Source organism: Ambystoma mexicanum, chromosome 3p (genome assembly GCF_040938575.1).
Source record: "Ambystoma mexicanum isolate Mex_15411 chromosome 3p, UKY_AmexF1_1, whole genome shotgun sequence".
Taxonomy (NCBI): Eukaryota; Metazoa; Chordata; class Amphibia; order Caudata; family Ambystomatidae; genus Ambystoma; species Ambystoma mexicanum.
The window spans coordinates 169,589,888-169,616,346 of record NC_090925.1 but is presented as its reverse complement, the minus strand read 5'-3'; the positions used below and the strand labels follow the sequence as shown (position 1 = coordinate 169,616,346).

The window sequence follows — 26,459 nt, the reverse complement described above, 5'->3', positions numbered from 1 at the left end:
TAGGCATGTAAATCAATAGTTTTAATTTATCGTGTAATTATTTTACCTAATGGTACACCCTTGTACTCGTCCTCTAGTCTTTGTTTTCAGTTATAATTATTGTTATCCAAAATAATGCAAGTGCTGTCTTTCAGGGAGATGCTGAGGAGTCCAACGCATTGACGACAACCGTTGATGTCACTCAGATGCTCGAGGTACGTTTCCGGACAGTTCCATCGATGGAGATCATCAGATCTTGCATTCTTGTAGCGTGATTGTTACACACAATGTTTCTTTCGTTTTTAGCCATTGATATGTCCTTCTGTCGTCGCCCTCCTATGTGTCTTCTTTTTTCAATATTGTGTTCATTACTAATGAAAGTCCTATGTTTCAGGGAGTCGATGGAGCATTAGTCCAAGAAGAAGGGGGAGCATGCAGTTACGGGTCGGCGCAACAGCTTGCAGAAGTGTGCACCGCAGTTACAGCGTCCCTTGATGTTCTTATGCATTTCGAGGTATGGATACTGACAGTTCGATCAAGCGAAATCATATGACGTGATTACATCCGCTATACTTCCTTCTTTATTAACGCAAGTACTATGTTTCAGGGAGATGACGGAGCTTCTTCTACAAGAACATCACCCCTAGTAGTTGATGGCAGATCTCTGGGTGGTGACACTTCCAACGATCGAGCAAATCGAATCATATTTAGATCTCCATTATTTATTTTAGACAACTGATCATTTGTGCAGGTCTATTTAGATGAGCCGTTGACGCCTGCACAAAGTTTATGTTCTTTTTAACAAAATAGAAAACCATACTAATGCAATTACTGTGTTTCAGGGAGTTGCTGAAGTGTCATCTTCAATATCATCATCAATGGAAGTCTAGGAGGAGCCCGAGGTATGGATCTTGACAGTTCCATCTAACTAGATCAACAATGCGTGAATAATTGTCGTTTGAATGTTCTACACAAAGCGTTCATTCGTGTTTTGCTATTGAGATGTACGTGGGTATTGGTCCCCAAGTACATTTTGTGTTTTCAATATTATTATACATACTAATGAAAGTTCTATGTTTCAGGGAGTCGATGGAGCGTCAGTGTGTGATGGATGTGCTTATCATGAAAATATAGTCATTGCAGCGCAAGAGGAAGTGGAGACATGCACACACGAGTCGGAGCAACAGTGTCCTGATGTTGAAGTTCGAGGCAAGAAAGTTTCAAAGAAAAGAAAGCAAAAGAAGGTTAGTGTCCTGGTCACTATATTATGTTGTTTTTCACTGTTAATAGTTCAATACTGTAAGTTGTGTTTAAACTGAACATCCCTTTTCCAATCTGTCCTCTAGTTGCGAGTGGGTGTACGAACTAGATCTACACAGACAGTGAAGCGAACAAGAGATGTTGCTTGTCAAACCTTTTGGCAGGGACTTGAGACTGGAGATGCATCGTGCCAATGGGAAGAATATGAAGTGATTGACAACGGAGCTATACCACCACCAGCCATTGATAGTGAATGTCCTCCTGGTAGTTCGGATGCAGTCGGAGATCAATTCACAGAATCCACACCCGCAAAAACTAAGACCGCGAGAAAGTTGAAGAAATTGTTTTATTCACCCATCGCCGGAGAAGGAACAGATGTTGCAATGGAAGAGAATGAAGTGGACGACAATGAAACACCATCAAGATCACTGAACATAGCGGAAGACGATATCAGAGATTCTACCTTTCATGTGAGTGACATGTCCTCAACGTTACAGGCCGAACCAGCTGGGATGCAGAGTGACAGTATAAGGAAAGAGGCCAAATTCATTGTATTCGATAGTTGTTTGATTGATATTATTATTAGGATGAAATGTGGGCATTCGGTTGGTGGGGAAGTATGTGGGGAGCCATTGATTAATGTGACTCGTGCAATTCGAGGCACTAACCTTAAAATACATGCCACCTGTACAAAATATCATCCTTTCTCATGGTCTGCACAACCCATGCTGGGGCAACTGCCAGCAGGCAATCTACTTTGTGCAGCGGCCGCACTTTTTAGTGGTTCAAATTTTAAAAAGTTAGAGTATTTCTTTCAGTTTGTGGGAATCCATTTCATCGCGAAAACTCAGTTCTACAAATACCAAACCGATTATCTATTTCCAGCCATTAGCGAAGCTTGGAGAATGGAAAAAATGTCTATTGATAGTACATTCGCGGGCAAACGGTTCAGGCTAGCCGGTGATGGACAGTGCGACAGCCCAGGATTTTCAGCCAAGTACTGCACCTACCACTTTCAGGACATGGAAAGTAAGAAAATTGTGAGTTCGGTGGTCGTGCAGGTGTCACAAAGTACATCCTCAGTGGCCATGGAGAAAGTTGGCTTTGTAGCATCATTGCAAGAACTACAATCGCGGGGAATGGTGATCGACCTGATAGCCACGGACAGACACGTTTCAATTGCCAAGACAATCAGAGAAGAGTGCAAAAATATAAATCACCAATTTGACGTTTGGCATCTTGCAAAAACAATCAAAAAAATGTCGGCTGCAGGTAAAAAAAAAGATATGCAAGGTATTTCACAGTGGTCCAAGTCAATCAGCAACCATCTTTGGTGGAGCTCAAAAACATGTGGAGGGTCGTTGGAAATTCTACTGGAAAAATGGCGGTCAGTAATGCTACACTGTAGCAACGTTCACCGCTGGACCACAAACCAACATTTCCACAATTGTGAACATGGCCATTTGTCCACAGAGGAGGCACGGAAGAAGAAGTGGTTGATTCCTTCATCACCCACTCACAAAGCCATTGAAAAGATTGTATTTGATAAAACTATAACAAGAGATTTGAGGGGACTCACGGAATTCTGCCACACAGGAGATTTGGAGGTGTTCCACAATATGTGCCTAAAGTACAGGCCAAAACGATTGCATTTTGGCATGGAGGGCATGATAAATCGGACTCTTCTAGCGGTCTTGGCACATAACCATAATGTTGGCCGTCAACAAAGTAGGACGACCGGAACTTTAGGAACGCTTCGCTACAATAAGGCCTTCACTAAAAGAAGTAAACAATGGGTGATCAAACCAGTGTTTGAGGATATGCAATATGAGTTTATTGAGAGACTTATTGTTGATGTCCTAGATAGGCACATACATGGAGTTGTGAACGAACCTGTGCAGGGGACAACTGCATTGCCACCCAACATTGCCTCTGTTCCATGTCCACCTAAAGCAGAGCTCATTGAGAAATACACATCACGGTTTAAATGATTGTAATTTGATTGTCTGTTCTCTCGAGTCTCCTCATGTTGCAGGCCCATTGAATATGTGTATCTATGTAATGTGTAAATAAAAGTGATTGCTCAGTGTACATGCAATGTGTCTCTCCACCCTTGCCCCTCCCTTCACCGTGCAGTAGTGCGAACCACCCGGGTGTCACCTGTGACTTTGCTCTCGAGTCTCCTCATGTCGCAGGCCCATTGAATATGTGTAGCTATGTATTGTGTAAATAAAAGTGATTGCTCAGTGTACATGCAATGTGTCTCTCCACCCTTGTTCATTTGCGCATTAAATTAAACCAAACAGTAATATAAATAATTTTTCAAAAAATACAGAAGGTCTCCGTATTTATGGTTCGCTGGGCCTGCAAATGCACGCAGACAAAATGCAAAGATGGAGTGTAAATTTCAAGTCCTGTGAGATGGCCTTACACTGAATGTAGATAACTAGGAATGTGTGCTCGTTCAAAGTGAAGGTCAGCTGCTTTGATTTTTTGCTCGGGTGCCGGAATGGCCCACGACTCAGTATAAGGTTCTATTGTTATTTGACCTTGACAGGCCGGGACCATCCCGAAAGACTTCTTTTTGGGGGTGTGGTGCAATAACGTAAGAAACGATAATGAATATAATTTCTGAAACGAAAGCCATTTAATGTTCGTTCATTAGAAGAAATAACGTCGGCATAGAAGGAGTGGTATTTCGGGGCTGCTCTACGCACAGACACAGTGGAAAATGCAAATATAATGTAAGTAACTCTTTAGATGAGTTTATACCGCAATTTAATTACTATACAGTAGCTTCAAAGACGGGTTAAGTTGTACTTGTTCGTTCTATGTGGCATATTGTTTTGTACCGCGCACTATCTTGAGGAGAACAATCTCCTTTTACGGAAGCACCTCAAAACCTTACTCTTTGCTTCTGCTTTCTCTCTCCCTCTCCCCTGCTACAACTGGTCCACTGTCTGCGACCTCGGTCCTGGGCCCTTCCACTCTCCACCTGCACTGCCTCCCTGTCAACCCCTGCACTGGGGGACTGTCTCAGTATCCTACAGCCCCCCCTTCCCAGCACTTGTTCTGCACTTACCTTGCACTCGCCACCAGCTGGCCCTATGTATTTATTATTTTATGCTACTTACCTTGTACTCCACTTCCCCCCCTCCCCTTCCCCTTGCACTTTTACCTTCCCCCTACCCCTGCACTTGCGCGATCTGAATGACACCTGGCCTTGTAGGATCGTTGTCTGTCTTCTCCTTGTTCCCCCCCCCCATCCCTGCCTCGCCACGCCTTGAAACATTTGTGTATAGGCGCGTTGCAAATGCCATATTATATCATATCAGTGACGAAGTGGTCCACTGGCGCTCAGGCGGCTCTGAAAAAGGCGGAGGAGAGGGGGTGGGTTACTGGAAATGACGTATAATACCCAGTTGCACTGTCCTAGCTATGAAATAATTTCCCGACCTAATATATAAAATGAATCATTTTAATAAAGATCTGATGGTGAGACTAATTTCATTTTTTATGTTTTTAAAACAGATACATCCTTCATTATTGTATGTGTCACGAGTACCAGGCACCGGCGGATGGCTTTTACAACCGCCAGTTGCTTCTCCGCGTGAACAACGTTACCACCCTGACCATTTTATGGGACGATCGCCAAGTACAAGTATGCCCTTATGCGGTACTAACGGCTAGATGCAACATACATACCATTGAGGTGGCCTAGTGCCTCATTGTTGGAACAGCCATGCGATTATCAGTGCGACCGAAGAGCTTATTTTATCGTAAACCAACACCCTGTGTACTGCACAGGAACATCGCTTGCCTCAAGACGAACTATTTTGGATCGAGAGCAAAGAAAAATGCAAATCGCTGAATATTCTCTAAACATTTGATGTCAAATAAATGTACTTTACCAAATTTACAATCTTGCGGTTTGATTTAAAAGTACAGTTTCATATTCCGAATTGTGGCGCGCTGTGTTGTGAGCTGATCTGTGTTGGTTTCCGGGTTCTGTGTGGAGTCGGGTAGAAGACGCCTGGGCGCGTTTGCCTACGCAGCACAGTCACGTCACGGATAGAGGCGGGGAATATGAAGGTTTTGATAAAGTCTGTTTCAGGGGCGGGGGATATGATTTAGTGCCGCAAACGCAGGTGAGCCAGGTCGATGGGGGGAAATGATAGGATTATCAGAAAATGGCGGCTGATTTCGAGTGCGTTAATGGACGAAAAGTCGGGTAAGGTCCATAGGAAAGTTTTCTACGATCTACCGATTTATGCTTAAAAACACATGGCCGAACCGTAGGGACAATAAAAAAAAAGTCCCGGAACTATCCTTTAATGCCATCATAGGTGTTCAACCAGGAAGGCTCAATACTTTCTTGCAAAGCACAGATTCTATTGCTTTCCAATTCATGTTGATTGAAATGTTAAAAAAAAAAAAAGGAGCAGGGATAACTTTGCATTTACAAAATAATCAAATTGTGTTATAGGAAAGCAACACTATCTATAATTAAGTCTTTTGCTTGTTTGTTTTATTTGCTTATATAGCTCACCGAGCCAAAAAGGTATCTATGCCCTTTTTCTTAAAGTACAAGGTTACAGAGATTATATACAATGCATGCAAAATACAATGGGTTAAACAATGATAAAATTAACATTTACATATATACATGTCATGGAATTTTACAGAATGTACAAAAAACAGGTTCATAATTGGAGCTTAGGTAGGAGTACACCTGGCCATAAGTGGCCTGAGTGGAAATACTACCATGGCACAAAGCTTAGGTCAGGGGAATTGCTGAGATATAGAAGTCACGATAGAGCAGAGTAGTTTTAATTGGCTTGCGCTAATAACCAACATTTTGTTTTGTTCCTGAACGAGAGGAACACAGGGTCGGCTGCAAACACTGGGAAACTTGAGCCTCCTGCTTTGTTTAGTTTGAAGGTCCGAATGTTTAGGCAATGGGCGTATGTGGATCTGGTAGGTCTGGTGGATTCTTTTCTAGAGAATTTGTTCATCAGGTGAGATGTTGAGGCACTTCTGGGTGATCATGAGACTAATCCTGCAATCTCAGTTTTATCGTCGTTGAGACAAAGGCCCGGATTGGCCATCCACCCCTGTATTTTGCTGTATATTTCATTTAGGAGTGGGGAGTCAGATTGGCAGTTGCCTGATAAAGTGATGAGAATTTGTGTATCATCTGCGTAATTCGTGGATGATACGCCTAAGTCGTCTAGGTGGTCAAACAATATCTTGGTGTATATATTGTAGAGGGTGGGTGATACGCAAGAACCTTGAGGGACTCTGCATGTGATGGGGCTGAGGCTATAGGGGAGAAGACCTTCATAGATCTGTCGGCCAGGAAGGAGTTGACCCATGCAGCAGCTTTGCTCGAGAATGAAGCAGCTGTGGTTAGGTGGTCAACTACCGAATTGTGAAGGTCAATTGTACCATATATGTGGGGGGGGAAACCCATATATATATATATATATATATATATATATATATATATATATATATATATATATATATATATATATATATATATATATATATATATATATATATATATATATATATATATATATATATATATATATATATATATATATATATATATATATATATATATATATATATATATATATATATATATATATATATATATATATATATATATATATTCGGCCAATTGTGAAAAGGTCAATTGTGACCCTTTAAATTCGGTCAATCAATTGTTCATTCGAACAATTGTAAACAACCAATTTGGGTAATACCAATCAAACGCAGCCGATAAGTCCAGTAGGAGGAGTTGAGCAGGCTTACTGTCATCTCTAGCCTCATCCATTTGTATTTTCAGATCCAGAAGGGCTGTTTCAGTCCTGTGTCTGAAGCCTGATTGTCTAAGGCCTACGAGGTTTTTTTAGATTCAAGGTGGTTTTGAATCTGGATATATGCAGCCTGGTCTAAAATATTAAGAAGAAAAGGCACAGTGGTAATAGGTCTAAAATTGGTATTAGGGTCAGGGTTTGGCTTTTTGATGAGCAGTATGACCCACGCATCTTTAAGGTTTTTTGGGACAGAGCAAGAGGCGTTTATAAAAGAGGTGATAAAGGGGGCAAATTCTTTGGCACCACCTTTTATGATTGAGGCTGGACATATGTCGCCTTGACACCTGGATGGTTTAAGGCTAGGGCAGGGACTGGAGTGAATTTCAAGGCAGCGTTTGGGCTGGTCGGTGGGCCGATTGGGAGTTCAAGTTGGATTGCATAGGGTTTAAGGTGCTCGTTTTGGCAGTAGTCACCAGGCTAGCTCTTTTAGCTTCCATTTTAGTTTGGAGCGTTGTGATTTTGTTGAGTAGCGCCTTTTGGATGTCGGGTACACCAAAGGTTATCTTTCTTACAAGAGTCAGGTGGTATGATAGGAGATTGCAGTTCTTTAAGGATGGTGAAAAGCTCCTTCGTATTAGATTTGGCGTTCGAGATTCTCTTGTTGCAACACTCCTTTCTTGTTTCTAGGATAGCAGTTTTATAGGAAGTGGAGGCAGTTATAAATGTATCCTTATTTTGAACTGAAGGTTTTTTTCCCAAGATGCTTCTGCGTCTTTTAGCTTTACATAATGATTTCAACTCAGGAGTGAACCATTTGTTGAGGTGTGCTACCGGTTTGGCTTTCCTTTGTTTAAGAGGGGCCGATTGGTCTAGGGCATCTAAAAGGTTCTGATTATATAGCTCTACCATTGCAGAACGGTCTAAGTTTGGAGGCAGTTGGTCCTGAGTAATGGGGAGAATACTTTCTAGAGAGATTAAGCGGTTGTTCCTACTTAGTGTTGGCGGGATTGGATATCCTTTGGTGATGATGGTTTGGAATCAGGGATGTCGAAGGAGATGACATTATGGACAGACCAAGCGCACAGTGCACTGGCTAGTATTTTGGTGTTTCAGTTGAGGTATGCAACCCAGTCTAAGGTTCTGCCTTTACAGAGGGTGGGGTCCGATACCCTCTTTGAGAATCCTAGTTCTAAGAGTATTTTGGATGGCTAGAGCGTTAGAAAATAGGTTGAGGAATAAAATTACCCACTTTCTCTTTGGGCCTTAAAATCCATAATTTACCTTAAGTAGTAGCATCCACAGTAACACCCAGATACGTTACACATGGAGATGGAACTGTTACTGTATTTTCAACCTCCCAAACATGGCTTTCTTCTATTAAATGTAAAACCAGTTACCTTAGTTTTATCCAGATTCATTTTTAAAATCGTTAGCCTTGGGATACTGGCAGGTTGCATCCATCAAGAATTGTAAACCACGGGGAGTGTGATCATTGAGGGAGTACATTCTTTAATACCTTAAGTAGTTCACGATAGTTCACGACAGATCTCCCGTGGTTTGTGACTGTGTATGCATGTATGAATGTGAAGGAACTACAAGGCGCTCCAGCACAGCGCCAGCAAGATCCAAGGAGCATGTTTACCCCAACTACCCATAACCTCCACCTAACCCTCTTCCCGGTGTTCCTACAACCCTCTACCTATCCGATCCGTGGACCCTAACCCTCTTTCCCCATGGTGGTCGCGGAGGCCTGTGTGCATTGAGTTCAGGCACCAAGACCATCAAGGGGAGGTAGGAGTTTGTGTTGGTTCTGCACTGGACAAGAATTCGCCCTAACAGCCACCAGCTTGGCCTCAGCCAGCCCTGCCTTAAAACGGGATTGGTTCTGCCTAGGGAGTTCCAGGAGGAAGTCCGCAATTTCGCACCATAAACTTTGGTTAGCGGCAGCCAGCATGGCGTTGGCCTGACGAAGATGCAAGACCGTGTTGTAATAGAGTTTCTTCCCATACACCTCCAAGATCATCACCTCCTTGCCTAGCACCGCCGCAGAGGAGGCGGCTGAGGACGACTGAGGCTTGGAGTATAGTGATGCTGCAGCGATCACCAAGGAGTGTGGCTGAGGATGGGCCATGAGCAAGAGTGTATTCCCCTCAATCAGCCTGTACTTGGCGTCCAGGTGTCGATTGACCAGCTGGACCGAGTGGGACTTGAGCCAACCCTTCTTGGACAGGGAGACTACATCGGTTTGCAGTGGAATCCCTGTTTTGGCAGAGGGGTGTCGCTTCAGGACTTCAGCCAGAAACCTCTGCCAACTGCTCAACCTCGGGTTGGGGTAGTCCCAGGTACACTGCCAGCCCAGCAAGATGTTCGTGGAAGGCCCTGGCTGAGGATGGCGTGTCCGGTTCCTCCTCCTCATCAGTATCCTGCGAATCAGGAGGATCCTGCGGAGGTGGAGGCGTTGCCGGAGGCTGGGGTACAGTGACCGCGGCCGGAGGCTGAGAAGGAGGCAGAGGCTGGGAACCGCCGGAGGAATCGGCTGAGGAGCCAGCAGCAGCTGCTGTGCCGGGGGCGATGGCGGAGGCGCTTGTGGTGCCACTAGCATAGACAGGAGGACTTCCCCGATGGCATCCTTGAGGATAACCCCCATCCAAGGTGACTATGAGCCCGAGGCACCTCTCGCAGAACCCCTCTTCTCTGGCAGGAAAGGTGGTAGGGGGTACTGACAGGGTAGCCGGGAGCTGCTGGAGCTGATGCATAACCTGCCCGTATGTTTATGTTTATTGAGTTTATATAGCACTTTACACCAAAGCGCTGTACAGAATAACAACAGTACATGAGAAGAAGCAAATTTACATAATTGAAACAAACCAGTGGTACAGTATATGGAACAATTAACTCTGTAGGAGGCGGGGGAAGGCGGGAGAAAGGGGTCAGGGGGATGAGGAAGGTGGGAGGGGAAGGGATGGGTAGAGGATAGAAGGGGAGCGGTATGGAAGGAGTCAGGGGGGATTGAAGAGGAAGGACGTACATTCAGTGTTTGAGATGAGGACGTAGGGATGTAGGGGAGGGAAGGAGGGGGAAGGGTAGGGATAGGGGAAGGGTAGGGAAGGAGAGTCAGGGGGTGGTGGAGAAGAAGGGCTTTCAGGGAGGAGCGGAAAGATGGGTAGGAGGGGGAGGAGCGGATAGAGAGGGGTAGGGAGTTCCAGTGGAGGGCGGCCAAGAGTTGGAAGGAGCGGAAACGTGAGGAGGCACAAGGGGCTGGGGGTACATTGAGAAGATGTAGGTCAGCTGAGCGGAGATAGCGGAAGGGAGAGAAGGAGAGGAGGGAGGAGAGATCAGGGGGGGCTAGGTCATGGTGAGGAGGGAGGACGAGGGGGGAGGAGTAAGGGAGAAGGAGAGTAAGGCGTGGTCGGAGAGATAGCTGGGTAATGACGAGACAGGGTGAGGAAGAGTGAGATGAGAGAAAGATGAGATCGAGAGTGGAGCCAGAGGAGTGGGTTGGGGGGGTAGTAAGGGGAGGAGAGGAGGTAAGAGTCAAGTAAAGAGTGGAGAGGGCGAGACTGAGATGAGGTGGAGAGAGGGAGGTTAAAGTCGCCGAGGACAGAGAGGGGAGTAGGGGAGGGAGAAATTAGAGAGAGAAGATGGTCTAGGTCTTTATAAATGGATGAGAGGGGGGCCAGGAGGGCTGTAAATGATTAAGAAGGATATCACATGAAGGTAAGTAAAGGATTTGAAGAGAAATTCAAAGGAGGAGAAGGTAGGGAGGGAAGAGGAAGGAGAAGAGGAGAGAGATTTAGGGTGAAAGAGGAGACCGACGCCGCCTCCGCGACCGGAGGGGCGTGGGACATGAGAGAGGAGGAAGAGGGGGTGGAGAGAGAAGCAGGAACAGTGGAATTGAAGGGAGGAATCCATGTCTGTGATACAGAGGAAGTGAAGGTTGAGCCACAAGAACAGATCAAGGGCTGCAGTGGCTTTGTTGCAGATGGATCGAGCTTCCAGAGGCCAATGTTAAAGATACTGGAGGGATTGGTAGTGGGGAGGTGTATAAGATTAGATTGAGAAGGGATTATGCCAGGTGGATGGGGTGGGCAGGGGGGGAGGTGGGGAAAGGAGGGAAGGCATGAGGGTGAAGGAAGAGGAAGAGGAGGAGGGGGATGGAGGGAAGCCGCAGGAGGGTAAGGTTGGTAAAGGGCATGACAGGAAGGGGGAAGAGAGAGTAATTTTAGGTGGACACACAGTGGAGTGCCCTCAGTTGTAGTGGGTGGCAGGAATTGTTGGTGCAGTGGAGGGACGAGGGGGGGTGCGATTTGAGAGAGGAGGGAAGGGGAGACAACAGAGGGAGTGGGGCAGAGGAGCGAAGGTTGCAGAAGCAGAGTGGATGAGGGCGTGTAGGGGGGGGGAGCATCCTTGGGGGATCAACTGCAGTCAGTCAGAGAATCAGGCAGGACGATAGTCACTGTAGGTCTGTGGTGAGGAAGGCAAAGTGGCACGTTCTTGATGATGTTATAGACCTTTGCGGCAGAGCGCAGGAGAGCTGCTCAGGTGAAAGATGGAGTGGGGGTGATGTTAGGTGCAGTCAGCTGGTGGCCACTGCGGGGGTAATGGTGGGGGCAGCAGTCTAGAAGGATGGTGTCCGTGGCGGTGGGTCCGACTAAAGTCACTATCCCCAGGGCTGTGCTGCGGGTGGCTCACGGAGGTGGTCGCTGCTGGAGGTAAAGGTGTGAGCAGTGGCGAGATGGTTATGAAGGCTGTGGCAGTGGGCCCGACTGAAGTCACCGTCCCGAAGGCTGATCTGAAGGGGTGTGTCTGAGGTGGCCGCAATGGGGGTTATGGTGTGAGCAACAGGCTAGCTGGAGGGGTCAGTGGGAGTGAGCCCGACTGTGGTTACTGTCACCAAGGCAGAGCTGTAGGTGGCTCTCGGAGAGATCTCCGAGAGAAGCGTAGCGGACGTCTGCTGCGGGGAATGATGGGGCAGCCGGTGAGAAGGTTGTGGGGGCCGTGGCAATGGGCCCGGCAGTGGACCCTGTCCAAGGGGCTGTGCTGGGAACAGCTCACAGAGATGGCTGCATTGGGGGAAACAAGTGAGCACGGCGGGTGAGGTAGTAGTGAAGGCGCCTCAGTACCGCTCACAAAGTACGTCAGCTCAGTACGGCCCAGTGTGGCTCACCATAAAGTGAATGCAATGGAGGCAGGGGTGCGGGTTGGCAGGCAGGGTAGCGACTGTGGCCAGCAGAGACAGCCGCCGGCAGTAGGGTGATCCGGAGCAGAGATCCTGGAGGGTCAGTGGGATTCACAGGAGGAGGAGCAGCAGAAGGCGCAGAGATATTATTAGGCCGAGGTAAGGCTGTGGGAGCAAGCCGGGCCGGAGATGGAGGAACTCACCCAGTGAGTGGCTTGGTTGCAGGCTGTTAAAGATCGTGGCCACCAAGCAAAGAGATCCAGAGCAGAGACCCAGGAGGGGTCTGCAAGTGGAAAGGAGTCGGCTGTAGGAGCAAGCCGAGGACAGAGGGCTGCAGAAGGTGCATGGCCGGGGCCAGAGACGCACAGAGACTCACCCAGTGAGTGGCTCAACGGCGGGTTGCAGGAGTTGGCGTCCGCCAAGCGAGGAGATCTGGAGCAAGGACCCTGGAGGAGTCGATGGATGTCCACTGCGAAGTGTCCACGGGGGAGGAGCAGAAGAAGGCCCCGCCTGTGGTGTATAAGTTAGATCAGTTCAACTGAGGCCAGTGGAACGGCTGCCAGTACGGTGGACGCAGTGGGAAGCTGCCCTGCGCATAAGAAGGATAGGCTGTAGGCCACGTACCTGGTTGAGGCCAGTCCTACCTTAACACTCGTTCTTCGCCAAACTCCTGGGATGGCGTTGGACAGGTGCCTCTGTTTGGCGCTGTGGCCATCTTGTCGAGCTGCCTGCCACGTGTTGCTCGGCTCGCTGGGCCCAGCCTCCTCCAAGACTCTTGCGTGTGGATCCCGAGGCCTACCCTGCTCCTCGGACCTAGGCCCGATAGGTGCGACACCCTCGACCCGGGTGTCAGTAGGGCTGCGTGTAGGCACCCCCTCAGGCATATTGCCGGTACAAGGGCAGAGCCTCTCGGATGACAATCCCGTACAAGAACCTTCTGGTCCCTCAACACTGCCACCAGGAGGATCCAAGGATCCCTCAGCCCGAAGGCTGGTAGCTGCAGCAGCCTCTGTGCATGTTCTGGTACAAGGACCTGAACGGTCCCTCGGGCGGCAGGAGAGTCCTTGGGAAGGAGTCTCCTTTGCGGGGTGCGATGGAAAATAGAGGCCCTACCTTGGGGCTGGCTCGGTGTTGCACAAAGTTCTTGAGGTCCTCTGGCAGAGACTTCTGGAAGAGCTCCCTCCACCTGGCTAGTCTGTTCTTCAGGGCTTTCAATGACAGCAAGCCACACGCTATACAAGCTTGCCAACCATGGTCTGGGCCAAGGCAACATAGTCAGAGGGCGTGGGGGTCTGAAATTGGGAAGAACCTGTTGCAGGATGGACATCTGTGGAAGTCGACATGTGCCGGGAAGGAGCGTGACAGTCAGGTGGCATAGATTTATAGCACGCGAGTAGCGAAGACACAGAAGCCAGAGAACCATATAAAGTAATTGACAAACGGGTGAGACTGCATTAATAATGTGTCAAACATACAAGGCATGAACAAGACTTATCCATGGCCACATTTGAGAAATGAGTGAAAACCAAGGGAATTGTCTGGTTAGTGGGACTCCCTTTAGGTGTAGGATATCAGCAATGAGGAATTTGTGCATACACTGTTTGATGAAAGACATGAAGAATGGTTTGCACACTCTAGACTTACCGTCAGGTGTCCAGGAAGAATGTAGTTTGTGGTTGTGGTAGTGACAGCATGGGTTTGGGGCACAGCCGACATCTGGGATGGATTCCTGGCTACCTGTGCAGTTGCGATGGTCCCTTGCATCTGCACCAGGTTCACTCCAGCAGGCTGGGTTAGTTCCTGGACCGCGGGGGCTACAGTCATAGTTAATGCTTGTCCTGCAGAAGTGGCAGACGAATGTGGAGGAAGCTGCTGCAGAGGGCTGTGAGAAGGAGCATGGCTGGCATAGTGCCCACCGCCCTGCTGAGCGAGCACTGCCCCCACTGTGACCTGGGTCAGCCCCAAGGCCTGGGCTTGTCCAGGCCCCTGCTGTCTGCTACCCACCACCTGCACTGGTATGTGGGGCTGGGTCATCTTGGCTCCCAGAGGTGGCTGCAGGGTTTTGGTTGGCTGCTTGGGTTGGATAGGCACTGGGGTCTTAACAGCAGGAGTCGGCCCATCCTGCTGTGAATGCAGCTGAAGGGAGGCTGGCTGGGACTGGATCATAGGCTGCACAACCAAAGTCTGAGCCTGCTGCTGCTGTTGCTGTTGCTGTGGTGGGCCCTGGTGCTGCTGGGCCAGCTGCAGGTGGGTGGCAGTATGCAGCATCTGGGACTGTCGATGCTGGAACTGCTGTTGGTGATGAATGGCAATCTGCTGCTGAATCACAACCTGCTTCTGCTGTAGATGGATCTGCTGCTGCTGCTGAATCATCGAGTGTGGCTGGATCTGCGTGTAGGTCGCTGGAAGAAGAGAGCAATCAGGCTTCAGAGGAAGGGTGCAAATATCACAGAATCAATATAGCATTTGGAGCCTAACCTCACCTTCACAAACTCTCATACCACAGGGCCGTGCAGAAAGAAATAGGAAACGCCCAAAACCTCCAAGCAGGAATTCATAGCAACAGCTGAAGATCAATGAAAGACCAGCAGGGGACGCTCTAGAGTACATACTTTACACAAACACCAGAAATGGGTATGGTGTAAGTTACTCACCTGTAAATATTGTTCTCCGGCATGGGTCTGGCATGGATTCAAACGCTCATGAACATAGCTAACTTCAAAGTGTTAGCTAAGATGTTCATATTTATGATCAATCTTCCGGACCCGTGTCAATCCAAGAACCTTCTGATTAGACTTGGTAACTATTTTACCTTGTCCCTAGGTGAAGGGGAATCTTTTTCCCCTCTCACCTAGTCTTTTACTCTTTGCATGGGTGACCTTTTTATAGCTCTCCATAGTGTATGGTTGAAGTTATAGTTTCCTACAACTTTTTTGGCTTAGGCTGGTTTGCTCCTTTAGGATCCCCTGTTAATTTCTCTTTCATATAATTGGGTGAACTACTGTTCCCAAGTAGTAAAGCGTGTTTTTCATTCCCTTTACATTTTGTAGAAGTGTGCCAGCACACGCCACCTTGTGTGGAGTACAGGGCGGATGCAATATATCACCTTTCTTACTTACATGGTAACATTGTGTTTCAATTGCAAGTTTCCTTGAATGGCTGGAGGCAGTGTAACTACTTTTATGACTTTTAGTCACTTACTTGCAGGCAGTAAATTCAGCCTCAGTAATTCGCAGAAAGGACACCATTATACTGACATGGTGGGATCCATTTTTCGGCATTTCTTGTGAGGTTGCCGTTTGCGGTCCTCCACTGCCATTCTAGGCAGGAAAGACCTTGGTGGAAGGTTTGTCTTGGGCAGGAATCCTTTGGATTCACTGCCCAGGCTCCAGAGGGTCTGAGAAGGCAGGAAGCGAGGGAGGAGTCCAACACTCTGCAGCCCTTTGTCTTCCACCTTGCCTGCAAGGAACCAACTCCCAGTGGGGGGCTGGCTGTACTGATTGTTCAGAAAGACCACCCCTTTCTGTAAAATGCAGGGGGAGATTGCAGAGGTTGTGCTGTAGTTCCCGTTAAATACTCCAAACCTGGAAGCTGCTGACAAGTTTACTTTATTTAAATTTTATTTTTGGTTATTTGTTATACACCCGGACCCAGAGGTATCACGGCATAGGTTACAGAATGCTTACTTGTCTGGTTACAATGCAATACAGTTACAAAATATGATACATTAGTTGCAAAAGCTTACGTTTCTGGTTACAGGTTATAGTCATTATGAGAGTTAGAGTTATACTTTGAGAGATGCTATGGTTCTGAACATAGTACTGTTGCAAGAAAGAAGATGAAACCGAAGATGAAGACAGCTGTAGCGATTTCCAGCAACCAGTGAGACTGTGGTGTAACGGAGCAAAACCTGCTGTGTAACCGGAGCCTGCTGTACCCTTCCAATGGACCTGGAGTTCCCAAACGAGATGACTCCTACCAAGAAGCTGGTGAGCTCCACTAGTCTCAAGAAGACCTGCATTTTGAGCCATCCCACAACGTGCTGCGACCTAGCTGAGCTGCAACACCCCAATACCCTGGAACTTTGAGCCATTGCACGGCGCACGGGCCTCTGAATATTGCTGAAACCTTGGAGGCATCCTGCTGGACTTCCAGAGACTTGATTCGAGTCTTCGAAATGCCCTCACCAGAGTGAATCCGACCAGTGATATTCAGCCTTCTCCTAGCTCCTGAAAAGTGTACCAAATCCACAGAGCCTGTTAGGTAAGATTTTCATAAAAATTGTAAATGTTCCTGATCTGGATCAATCCAGGTGTCCCTTTCTTCCACACTCATGGCATACTATGTGCACCGCCAAGCATTCTCTATCAAATTTCAAATGTGTGGCACTCCCACACCAGAAACAACTCCTCCCAGGCCCACTCCTGACATCCCTAAAAGCACTGGGAACTTTTGAGTGCACTCGCGTCCCTTCAAGGAACCCACTTGCGCCCAATAGTCCTGCTGCTGGGCGTCCTGTACTCTCCATGTTCATCCGACTGTCTGTCCATCTTCTTAAATTTCTTAGAGGCATCACTTGAGAACTGTCTTGGCAGTGCCCTGGATACTTTGTGCACATCCCCTTCCTCTGGCCTGGACTTGTCTAGTAAATGGTCACTGTCTTTGTGAAGCAGTAAGGTCTTGATACATTTCTCAATGTGTTCCACCATTTTCGCTATTTCAATTGCCCTTTCCAAGGTCGGAATCATGCTCTTTCCACAGTTCTTTCCAAACATTGTCATTCGAGCATTTTATCATGAGCTGGTCCCTAAGATGTTCATTGTGACAACGAGTGAATCTGCATTTAACAGCCAAACCTCCAAGCACTGTCATGAATTCTTCTATGCTTTCCCCGGGTTTTTGTTCTCTAGTGGCAAACTTGTAACATTCCAAAATGAGGTTCTCTTCCACCCAAAAATTCCTGTCTAGTTTGGCCAGAGTTCTCATAGGGACCCACATCTCCCAAGTCTGCAGGATCCGGCAACTTCCTCATAAGATCCTGCCCTGTGGGGCCCAGGCAGTGAAATAACGCCTCCTTCCTCTCATTTGAGCAGTTTGCGCCAAAAACTGCTAGGGCGTACTTCACAAATCCCTCCTTCCAATCAGCCCACCTAACCTTGGGCTCTCCCACATTGGACAAGAAAAACACAGGAGCCGGAATATTTGCCATATCCACCACAAATTTGAGACTGCTTACAGGGTTCCCAATACGCCACCGGATTAATTGGATGGAGCCCCAAAGCCCTCAGGGACCACAAGGCTCAGTCAATGCCCCACTCCTTTTCCCCACGCAGCCTAGGGCCTGCTATGGCAGCAAATGTCCATTCGGGAAAGCACACAGTGGTGTACTTCGTTGCTAAGGGCACTGATTTAACAAAGTACCAACAGAAAACCCAAGCGCACTATACACTGATCTATGAGCACACCGACCTCGGCCTAGCAGCTTGTCCATGAATTGCCTGCCACGCTTCACAATCCAAACCTCCTCATGTCCCATGTTGCACCAGCGAGCCTCCGGAGCCTCTTCTCACTGTCGGCTCTGGAAATTTTTACAACGTGCACTCCTGTGTGCGACGTCGTGTGCCGCAGGTGCTTTCCTCTGAAGCGGCTCTCCCGCTTGGGGCACACAGAGGGACGCAGTGATTTCGGCTGCGCTGTCGCTCCGCTCTTCTCGCCTCAGACCGCAGACAGGGGCCCAATACTTGATGGTGCTCCAGCGTCCTCTGCTCGCCAGTCACGCTTTCAGCATCAGCGCTCGGAATCCCGTTGCTAACGTCTCGTTGCCTGCTCTTCGCCCAGATTGGACCTCCTTGGGAACTCCGGGCTGAGGACATAAACACCAAACGCTGTGCAGAGAACGCACGTTCACCTCCGCCCCCGCAGGCTGTCGCCTCTTCACTTCTCACCATTCACAGGCCGCTGGGGGTTCTTGCTGTTGGCTGCATACTAGTTACCAGTTTGTTGTGGGTAAGTAGATGGCCAAACAACCACAGCTGTATTGGTGAAGACTGAAGTTTGAGCACAGATTACCAACCCCCAGCCATGGAGCCAACAGTCAACTGCTCCCACAAGAACCCTCAACCCTACAGCATTCCTATTCTATAGTGTGCGCATTACAAGTAAACATAACAGTAGTCAAGAAACACCTGGGCTAGATCTTATGTCATCAAATTGTATACTATATAAACGATCAGTAATAAGTTACCTATATACATACTGTGGAGAAGCAACTCCATAAACTGAGTACATGAGCATCCACCTAACACTCCTCCACTGGTCAAAACAGAAAAGCCCAGGCCTTTGAGGGGCAGGTGGCGAGACCCCAACCTCACCTTCTGCAGCTCCCAAAACCCTGGAATGATGTATAGCGGAGCTGAAGAAGTGGGAGGGAAATAAGCAAAATGCAATTCTGGGACATGAAGTTCAAAGACATAAAAACTTGGCAAATCAAGAGGGGTCCGAGCCCGACTGAGGGAGACCCCCGAGAGGACACAGCGAAAAGGAAACAGTGCCTCCAACATTTCATTAGAAAGAAACCAGCAGCTTTACCGGGAGGTGAAGCCGCAGCTGTGGTATCGTCCTAGGCTCTCAAATCAAGGATACAGACAAAGAAACCAACACAGCCAGTGAGTTGAAGTGAGCAAGTGATGAAGAATAGCGATTCGAGGGGAAGCAGGATCAATGCCCGCAATCTCCACCAACTTGTTGGGTTAGAGGAAACTCCCAGGTAGGTTAAGGCTACCAGGAGTTCACAGATCCAGAAATCATGGAAGGCCCAACACCTTCCCTTTGCCAAAAGGAGTGCAGGCCCAGACAAACAGCAAGTTCAAAACTGTAGTTTATTATGGCCAAAAGTCCACAGGGATCAGTGCACATAAGAAGGGTCCAGGTACTCTCAGATTTCGCTTGCAAGCTTGAAGTGCAACTACATCATACTGACATCACATCTTGGGCCTGTTCCCAGAAAATCTATCACACCCAGGGATTGGGCGCCGAGTAGTAGTCCACCTATAGAAACCCCCAATAGGTATGATTTTTTTTTTTTGGTCCTTCCATGTCAGAGGGCTTGGCTGGCTTTTCCCCAATATTCTAGTTTCTACAATGTTGCAGTGTGAGGGTTTTCTAATTGTGCCTGGGCCCTGAACTGTGATTGATTAGATCTGGTGCCCCCAGGCTTGGGACAGAATCTGTTCTCAGCTTGAAAATTTTACTTTTCAAGGAAAAAATAATAACTATGTTGCTGCATTATGCGTGTGTGAACTACTGTTGCCTTAAGCGAGTGTTAGCTCTCACCATTCAGGCTCTTCTGCAACACTTTGTTGCAAGCCATGTCTGGCTCATGAGACTGTCCTTCGCTCCCAGCTGCCAGTCTTGGCTCACTGTGTTCTGCAGGATCACATGTTCAACCACTGTGATTCTGAGCTTCGCAGCTCTGAATTAGCTGTATTTAATGAAGGATTATATATATATTTTCTGTGCTGGAGTTTACTGAAGTTCGGGGAATGGAATGTTATCCGCAACAAAGGTCCTTGGCAGCAAGCATGGATGGCTCACAAGGTTTACTCCCTTAGTAAAAAATTGAAAGGAGCTGAATTCAGCGCGAACAGAGACAGCAGTAACTTGCTGCATTATTCCAAAACCAAGGCATTGTTTCTAACTCGTCTGCATTGCTCCATACAGTATCCACAGGTTAGTTGCTCATGGCTCCGTCAGGTCCCTCGAGTGCTCCCGTATTTCCATAGGGTTATTTGCATCTAAGCATCTGCAAGCTTACAAAACGGATCTCTTGCATCTTGCAGTTTCAGCGTTGCTGCAGTCAAACTAATGTCAAAATAATAAAGCAATGGCAGGGCAGAATGTATCTGTCCTCTAACTCCTAGAACTGTCGCATGCGTTCTTCATGTATCTGGGTGTGCGATTGTGTCCCGATGTGCAGATGGCACAAGTGCTCCATGTGCAACGCTGCTATGTCATGAGGTCCCCCAACAACACTGAGTCTGGCGTTTTAGTCAAGATTGTCAATTGAGGTGTCTAACAGCATCCAGGGGCTGTTCATTTATTCTGGGCAAGGTGTTGCTTTTGGGTTGTACGGTTCGCGGAGTGGGTACCTTTCAGCATACTTGTCACTTACTGGGCGCACTGGGAACTGGTGCAGGATTGCGAGTGTGCTCGTGGTTCTTTCTGTTTTTCCGGGTCATTTGTCTGGAGGAGGGGAAGCAGAGGTTGATTTTGACCTTCCCTCTTCAGTATAACAGAGTGGTCCAGCATAGCGACAGTGCCCAGTCAAAGGCCATGTTGAGCAAGTACTGATGTGAGCCTAAAGGATATGAACTGCGTTTGGTTTCACGGCAAGAGAAGCCCAAGGAAAGTGAATCACATTAAGTTGTAAAGTGAGAGGTCCGGAAACAACTGAGGGAGCCCTACGTGAACATTTTGGTTGAACTGTGAAATAACTTTTTGAATGCTGGAATAAGTGAATTTAACATGGAAGGCCAGATGGACCTCGATCCATGTTTTGAACTGCCTCTGTTTTGAGAACCTGCACCAGAGTGTCTTATCCTGTCTACGGGGGTTAACCTGGACTTGGGAGAAGGGAAACCAGAGAGGTTGAACCCTCCAATTTGTGACTGGCAAATCGAGAATCCAAGAAGCTCTGGAAGGCAGAGCAGGCTGCCAACGTATATTTGCAAGCCAGAGCGTCGCTGAGTGCAAAGTTTTCCACCCAAACCCTGTGTGCTATACAACGTGGGAAAGAGGAGACAGTGATACATATTTTTGCCATTCTGATATTTTTGTTAAACACGGACTTTCCTTTTTGAAAACATTTCCCTGTGCACATTTATTGTAATAGAGTGAGGGCAGGCATTAGGTTTTCTGGTTTAAATATTATAATTTTGGACATGACTGATTAGGACTGTTTATCTTCTATTTGATCATAGAGCACACTCCCAACTTAGCTATAGGGCCAGACAGGTGTTTTTCAATCCCCGTCTGTGAGGACAATTGGACTGTGGGGCTGGAAAAGGCCGCAATAGGGGATGTTTGGTGAGGAAAGAGGGAAAAGGCTACAATTCCCATGATCCTCTTGTTATGCAGAATTACATGCAGTACCCTCTGGGACCACCACATACACTTAGGACTACAGGTGTAAGCAAAACCAACCTTTGGTATAAGTCTGTACTACACAGTTTGTGGTAGCGAGCTGAGCAGCCAGGCTCATTTCAAGAGGGAATGTGAGCAGCACAAGGATGTTACAGAGGTCTTACAATCAGAGTGGTTCAAGTAGACACTTACACTAAAGGTTTCTTGGTAAAAACACTTATTAATTTATAACAGTCATTTAGAAAACATTCACTAGAAGGGGATAACTTATTATACACAAATATATGTCAATACAAAACAAATACGTTTGAGTAAATTAGGCTCCCCTGAAATAGGAGCAAAATGGCATTTCAGTTACTTTAAATGGGAGTAAAAATGCACAAGTTAATAGATCACAAATACTTTCTTAGGCAGTGCAAATCGTTTCAGTTCACTAGAGGACTCGATTCAGTTCAATAGGCCTAGGCCAAAGTCAATGGTCTAGTGTCTTGGATAGGAAAGAGCAGTTCTTGTAGTAAACAAAGTTTTTGGCTAAGTTCCCAGAAGTAGTTTGCATGAAAAAGAATCATATGTTGGGTCACAAGCTGATTAGGACTGCAAGTTGGGAAAGTTCCACGAACTTTCACCACGAGAGATGCGTTCGCTCAATCAGGTTGGCGAAGTACCTTAATATGAAGCAAAAGATGCAGCTGAAGACGTTGGCTCTTGGCAGTTCCTGCAGATCTCACTGTTGCGGAGCCTTAGTGTGGGGACAATAGGGAAGACGTCATGGGGACTCCTGCACTGAGCGGGATCATCGGAAAACGTTGACAAAATAGTTACTTCAGTTCGGGTAGCTGTAGACAAGCACACAAGCTGGTTTCCTTCCCCCTGGTTAAACCCAACCAGCTCAGAGAATGGTATCCAGGTGGCTTACGAGTGGATTGGTCCCACCAACTCAAAGGAAGAAGTCGTCCTTAAGAACTTCCCCGTCGAGGTGAACTTGGCAATTCGGACCTACAGCAGGGCTTAACAGGGCAAACCAACATTCCAGGAGTTTCAGCAGCCGTCCTGTTCCAGCTTGTCTTCGGTTCTTTCGTTCCAGTGGTTGACTCTGCTTTCCAGTCCCAGAAGCTCGCCTTTTAAACAGTTTGCTCCCTTTCATTCCAGCCTAGCTGCCACTCAACCAGCAGGCTGGCTGTCCTTGCGGACAGTCAGCCAGCCAATCACCCCAGAGGGCATTTGGGTCTCCTAGGAGACTAAGCACAGGGAGTTTCGGGCACCTCCCTCACTTCCTGCCCACCCCAGACACTCAGGCGCCAGAGGCGGTGTTCAGTCCTGAAGCCCACCAAGGGCACAGAAACAAAGGGACCAATCCTGGTCTGGTGCGCAGAGACAAAATCTAGAAAGACCTTTCCAAAAAGAAATGGGGAAAAAAAGCAGCCTGGGACCCGTTTAAACAAAGGGGTTTAAGGCGTCATCTTGAAAAACATGGCTCCCGCGATTTTTAGCTACCGGTGTTCGCGTTAAGGATAAATCATGGTAGTTTGTTGGAAAACCACTGCCACCAGCCATTTCGATAGGAAAGGGTAGCATTTGACTGCTACATAAGTTTCTAGACACAGGGGATACTAGTAATCCCCTCCATCACTCTATAGGAAGATAGTGTGTGTTGGGTCTAAGAATTTAAAAAGACTAGTAAAGTCAATTTAACCTTAAATTCTCTGGGAAACAGTAGTTTATCCCAGAGAAGGTATTTAAACCTTTTGGAAGTCTAAAAAAATAAATAAATACATAAATAAAAAGACATCCCTGTGTCACTGCGCTGAGGCTGCTGTGTAACACACATGGAAAGATGCCTATGGAGTTATCTTTAAACTCCATAATCAAAGAACACAAGTGTAAAACACGCATCAAAATACATGAGTGAGAAAAAAGGCTCACACTCTTTCCAGGTAAAACCAAAAAAATAAATCAAGTCCTCAAAATCCAGCAAATTTGCTCTGGGTCTCCAAATCTGGAGAATCTCTGCTGCGTCAACTAAATATAGATTGCTTGCACTACCGTGCAATAAATGTGCGTACTTGCTATGAACTAACGTATTACCATTCATTTGTATGAACTAACTGCACGAGCGTGCCAACGATGGTGCCGGCAGATTCTGCATGGTTCTTTTTGATTTAGCACTCATGCGATTAACGCGCGTATTTTCAGGACTAGTAAAACCCTCCTGACGGGTTACGTGGAGTACGAGCATAACATTATGTTGTTTGTGGCAAACTTATTTGCCTTGATGTTATTTCCATCATCATGTGTTAAGTCGTATGAATTGTGAGTATGATTGACTAAGACTATGACTGTATTGAAGAAAACATGTGAAGGCACAGGTTATGGGCATTACTAAGCAAGAAGTATTTGGCATTAGACGAGCCTTTTGGGTACAGGAGTTTATGGTGTTCAGTGTTGTGCATTTTCATGCATGTTATTTGTGCTTATGTGTGTGGCTACTTCAGCAATCTTCACATCACAGGTGGAGAAAAGATATTCTAAATAAGAATATTCTTTAAGAGTTCAGAAAACAAGACAAAGCTCGCTATATGTGTATGTGTTGTACGTTATGCACTTGCCCTTTTCCGGTGTTCTCAAACACCCCCTTCCTATCCACAACCCCTCCCTAACCGTCTCCCCCCCCCCTTAGGTTGCTTCGGGGGACCGGTGTTATCACAATCAGGAACCAGTGCCAACCAAGGGAGGAGAGGTCACAACATTTGACTTCTGTGGTTAGGAAGGAGTGGTGTATTGTCCAGGGATTGTGACACCTTCACTTTGAATAAAAATTGACAACTATGCATCATTTTTGTCAGTGTCCTCCTTGTGATACCATGTCTCTCTCACAATGCATTATTTGCAATCCTAGAGAAGCCCAAGAGCACGTTGACCACTCAAAGAGCATTGGGGTATGAAGTAATTATTTTAAACCCTGCGATCAATATTGCAAGATTTAGCAATTTAGCACAGTGAATTCAGCAATGTTTATAGCTGAACAAGTGGGAGAAGATTATGTGCATGAGTGTGTTACCTACACTGAATGTTATGATATTCCCCAGGTTAGAGAAAATGCTCTAGGAAGAGTGGGAAGTGGTTTTCATTGATGGTTCATCCAAAATTGACCAACGGGTGAGACATTTGGTATCGGCAGTAGTAAGGGTGACCTGAGAGGGCACCTTCGAAGTATTAATGAGCAGACTATTACCATCAACCTACTCAGCGCAGGCTGCAGAATTAGCTGCGCTTGATGCACTACGAAGCTTTGAGGAAGAGGAAGTTACAGTGTACTCTAACGCCCACCTATGTGGCAACATTACACTCAGGCCTAGCATGTTGAGAGGGGCTTCCTCCAAGCAGACGGCATTCCAGTGCAACATGCAGAGCTATTAAACTCATTGAAGGCTTGAATTTTCCAGTAACCATAGCCATCGCGAAATGTGCAGCGGATTCAAAAAGAACAGACAATCTCTCACGGGAACGAAGCTGCAGACAGAGGCCAAACGTGGCGCATATTCTTAGACCATAATTGAAGATGAGAAAAGATTTGCAACAAATGACAGGGCGATGCAGGTTGGTAAAAGAACGATTTATTTGGGACGTCCATTGTCCAGTTAATTGAAGTGCATGGACGAGCAATTCAAGAAGAAAAGGATCTGCTGAAAGTGGGTGTGTTCTTTATCCGCCCCTCTGAGGCAATTTGGAGGCAGGATAGTACAGGAAAGTCAGTTATGAGTTATTGAGAGTAGCATTGGAGCAGCTCCAGTATCCTGCACATTTGTCGAGAGAGGTTAGCTGCTATAATAGCAGAAGACTGGTTTATACTGAATCTCAGAGAATATGTGGCACAGTTCATGGTAAACTATATTGTGCGCCAGAAATTCACAGCAATGCATACCCTGAAACGGTGAGAGGAGTAATCCCCAGACTTAATGGCCCCTGCCAAAATTTGTGTTAAGCAAGATTGTACGTAGTAATTCTGTGGGAGACTACACCAGCCTTGTCCTTTTGGCAATAGGTAACCCAACCTTTGGAATAGGCCTGTACTACACAAGTTGGTAGAGTGACTGAGCAGCCAGGCTTATATCAAGATGGTCAATGCGAGCTGTAGGGTTGTAACAGATTTGCAGCTACAGGTATTCAAATAACACTTATAGTCAAGGTTTATTAAAATAATTGTTTATTAATTTTAGTCAGTTTTAAAATAAGCCTTCTTTGGAAGGGAGCAATATGCAACATTTAAATCTACTTCAACAATACACTCCTTCAGTTCAATGAAGTAGATATCTCTTTGGGATGGCACACAGCTACTTCCTACACACCGAGGTGACTTCAAAAGTTAGGGTGCTGTGGACATTATTATATAACTTCACACTTAAACGGTTATGCTGAAGTTCTGGCAAAAAGGAAATGGTTAGGGAAGGAAACAAAGGTTAACACGTTTCTCAAACAGGTAAGCACTTTTTAATCCCCTAATGAAATATAGGTTAACCCTTTCCCAGCTATACAAGTTAGTTATGTATGACTTTTTGGAGGGACAGATCAACACAAAGTCAGAAGGTAACAAGAGTCTTCAGGGAGCCAAGCCAGCCAATGTCAATTGAGCAAAGTCTAGGGGAGCTGAGGCACTTAGCACAACATTCTTGCACAATGTTAACCCTTTAACTGCCATGGGTTCCCCACCCACCAGTGCCAAGACCTTTTTTGGCGATTTCGGTATGTCGCCATTCAATGCCTTGTAATTATTTTGTTACATGAAGTATCTCAGCCAAATTTGGCCCCTTTTTTCCCCCACATGTAGGCAGTCGTATAGCCACCAAGGAATCCTAGGTTGCTGCAGGGGGGAGTGAGAGAAAATAACCAAAAAGGGCGAAAATGTAGGTTTTTATCAAAAAATGGCAAAATAATAGATGTACAAAGAAGCCTGTGGTTTTTTTCCTTGCAAGAGTTAGGAACAAATGGCAAATGGTTTGCTGTGCTGAATTCCCCAATGTTCTGGCATTCAAGAACAGGTTGAGTGGAAACGAAAAAATATTTTGATGTGGCTA

General features: G+C 46.7%; 1 protein-coding gene across 2 annotated transcripts in view; it reads right to left on the bottom strand.

Moving 5' to 3' along the window:
• The window catches only part of PHC1 (polyhomeotic homolog 1), a 325,158-nt gene that overhangs the window by 190,842 nt on the left and 107,857 nt on the right, over positions 1-26,459 (bottom strand). For both annotated transcript variants that reach the window (XM_069650568.1, XM_069650569.1), the window contains one exon: positions 13,891-14,648. In XM_069650568.1, coding sequence (XP_069506669.1) covers positions 13,891-14,648 — 758 coding nt within the window. The remainder of the gene's footprint in view (positions 1-13,890; positions 14,649-26,459) is intronic.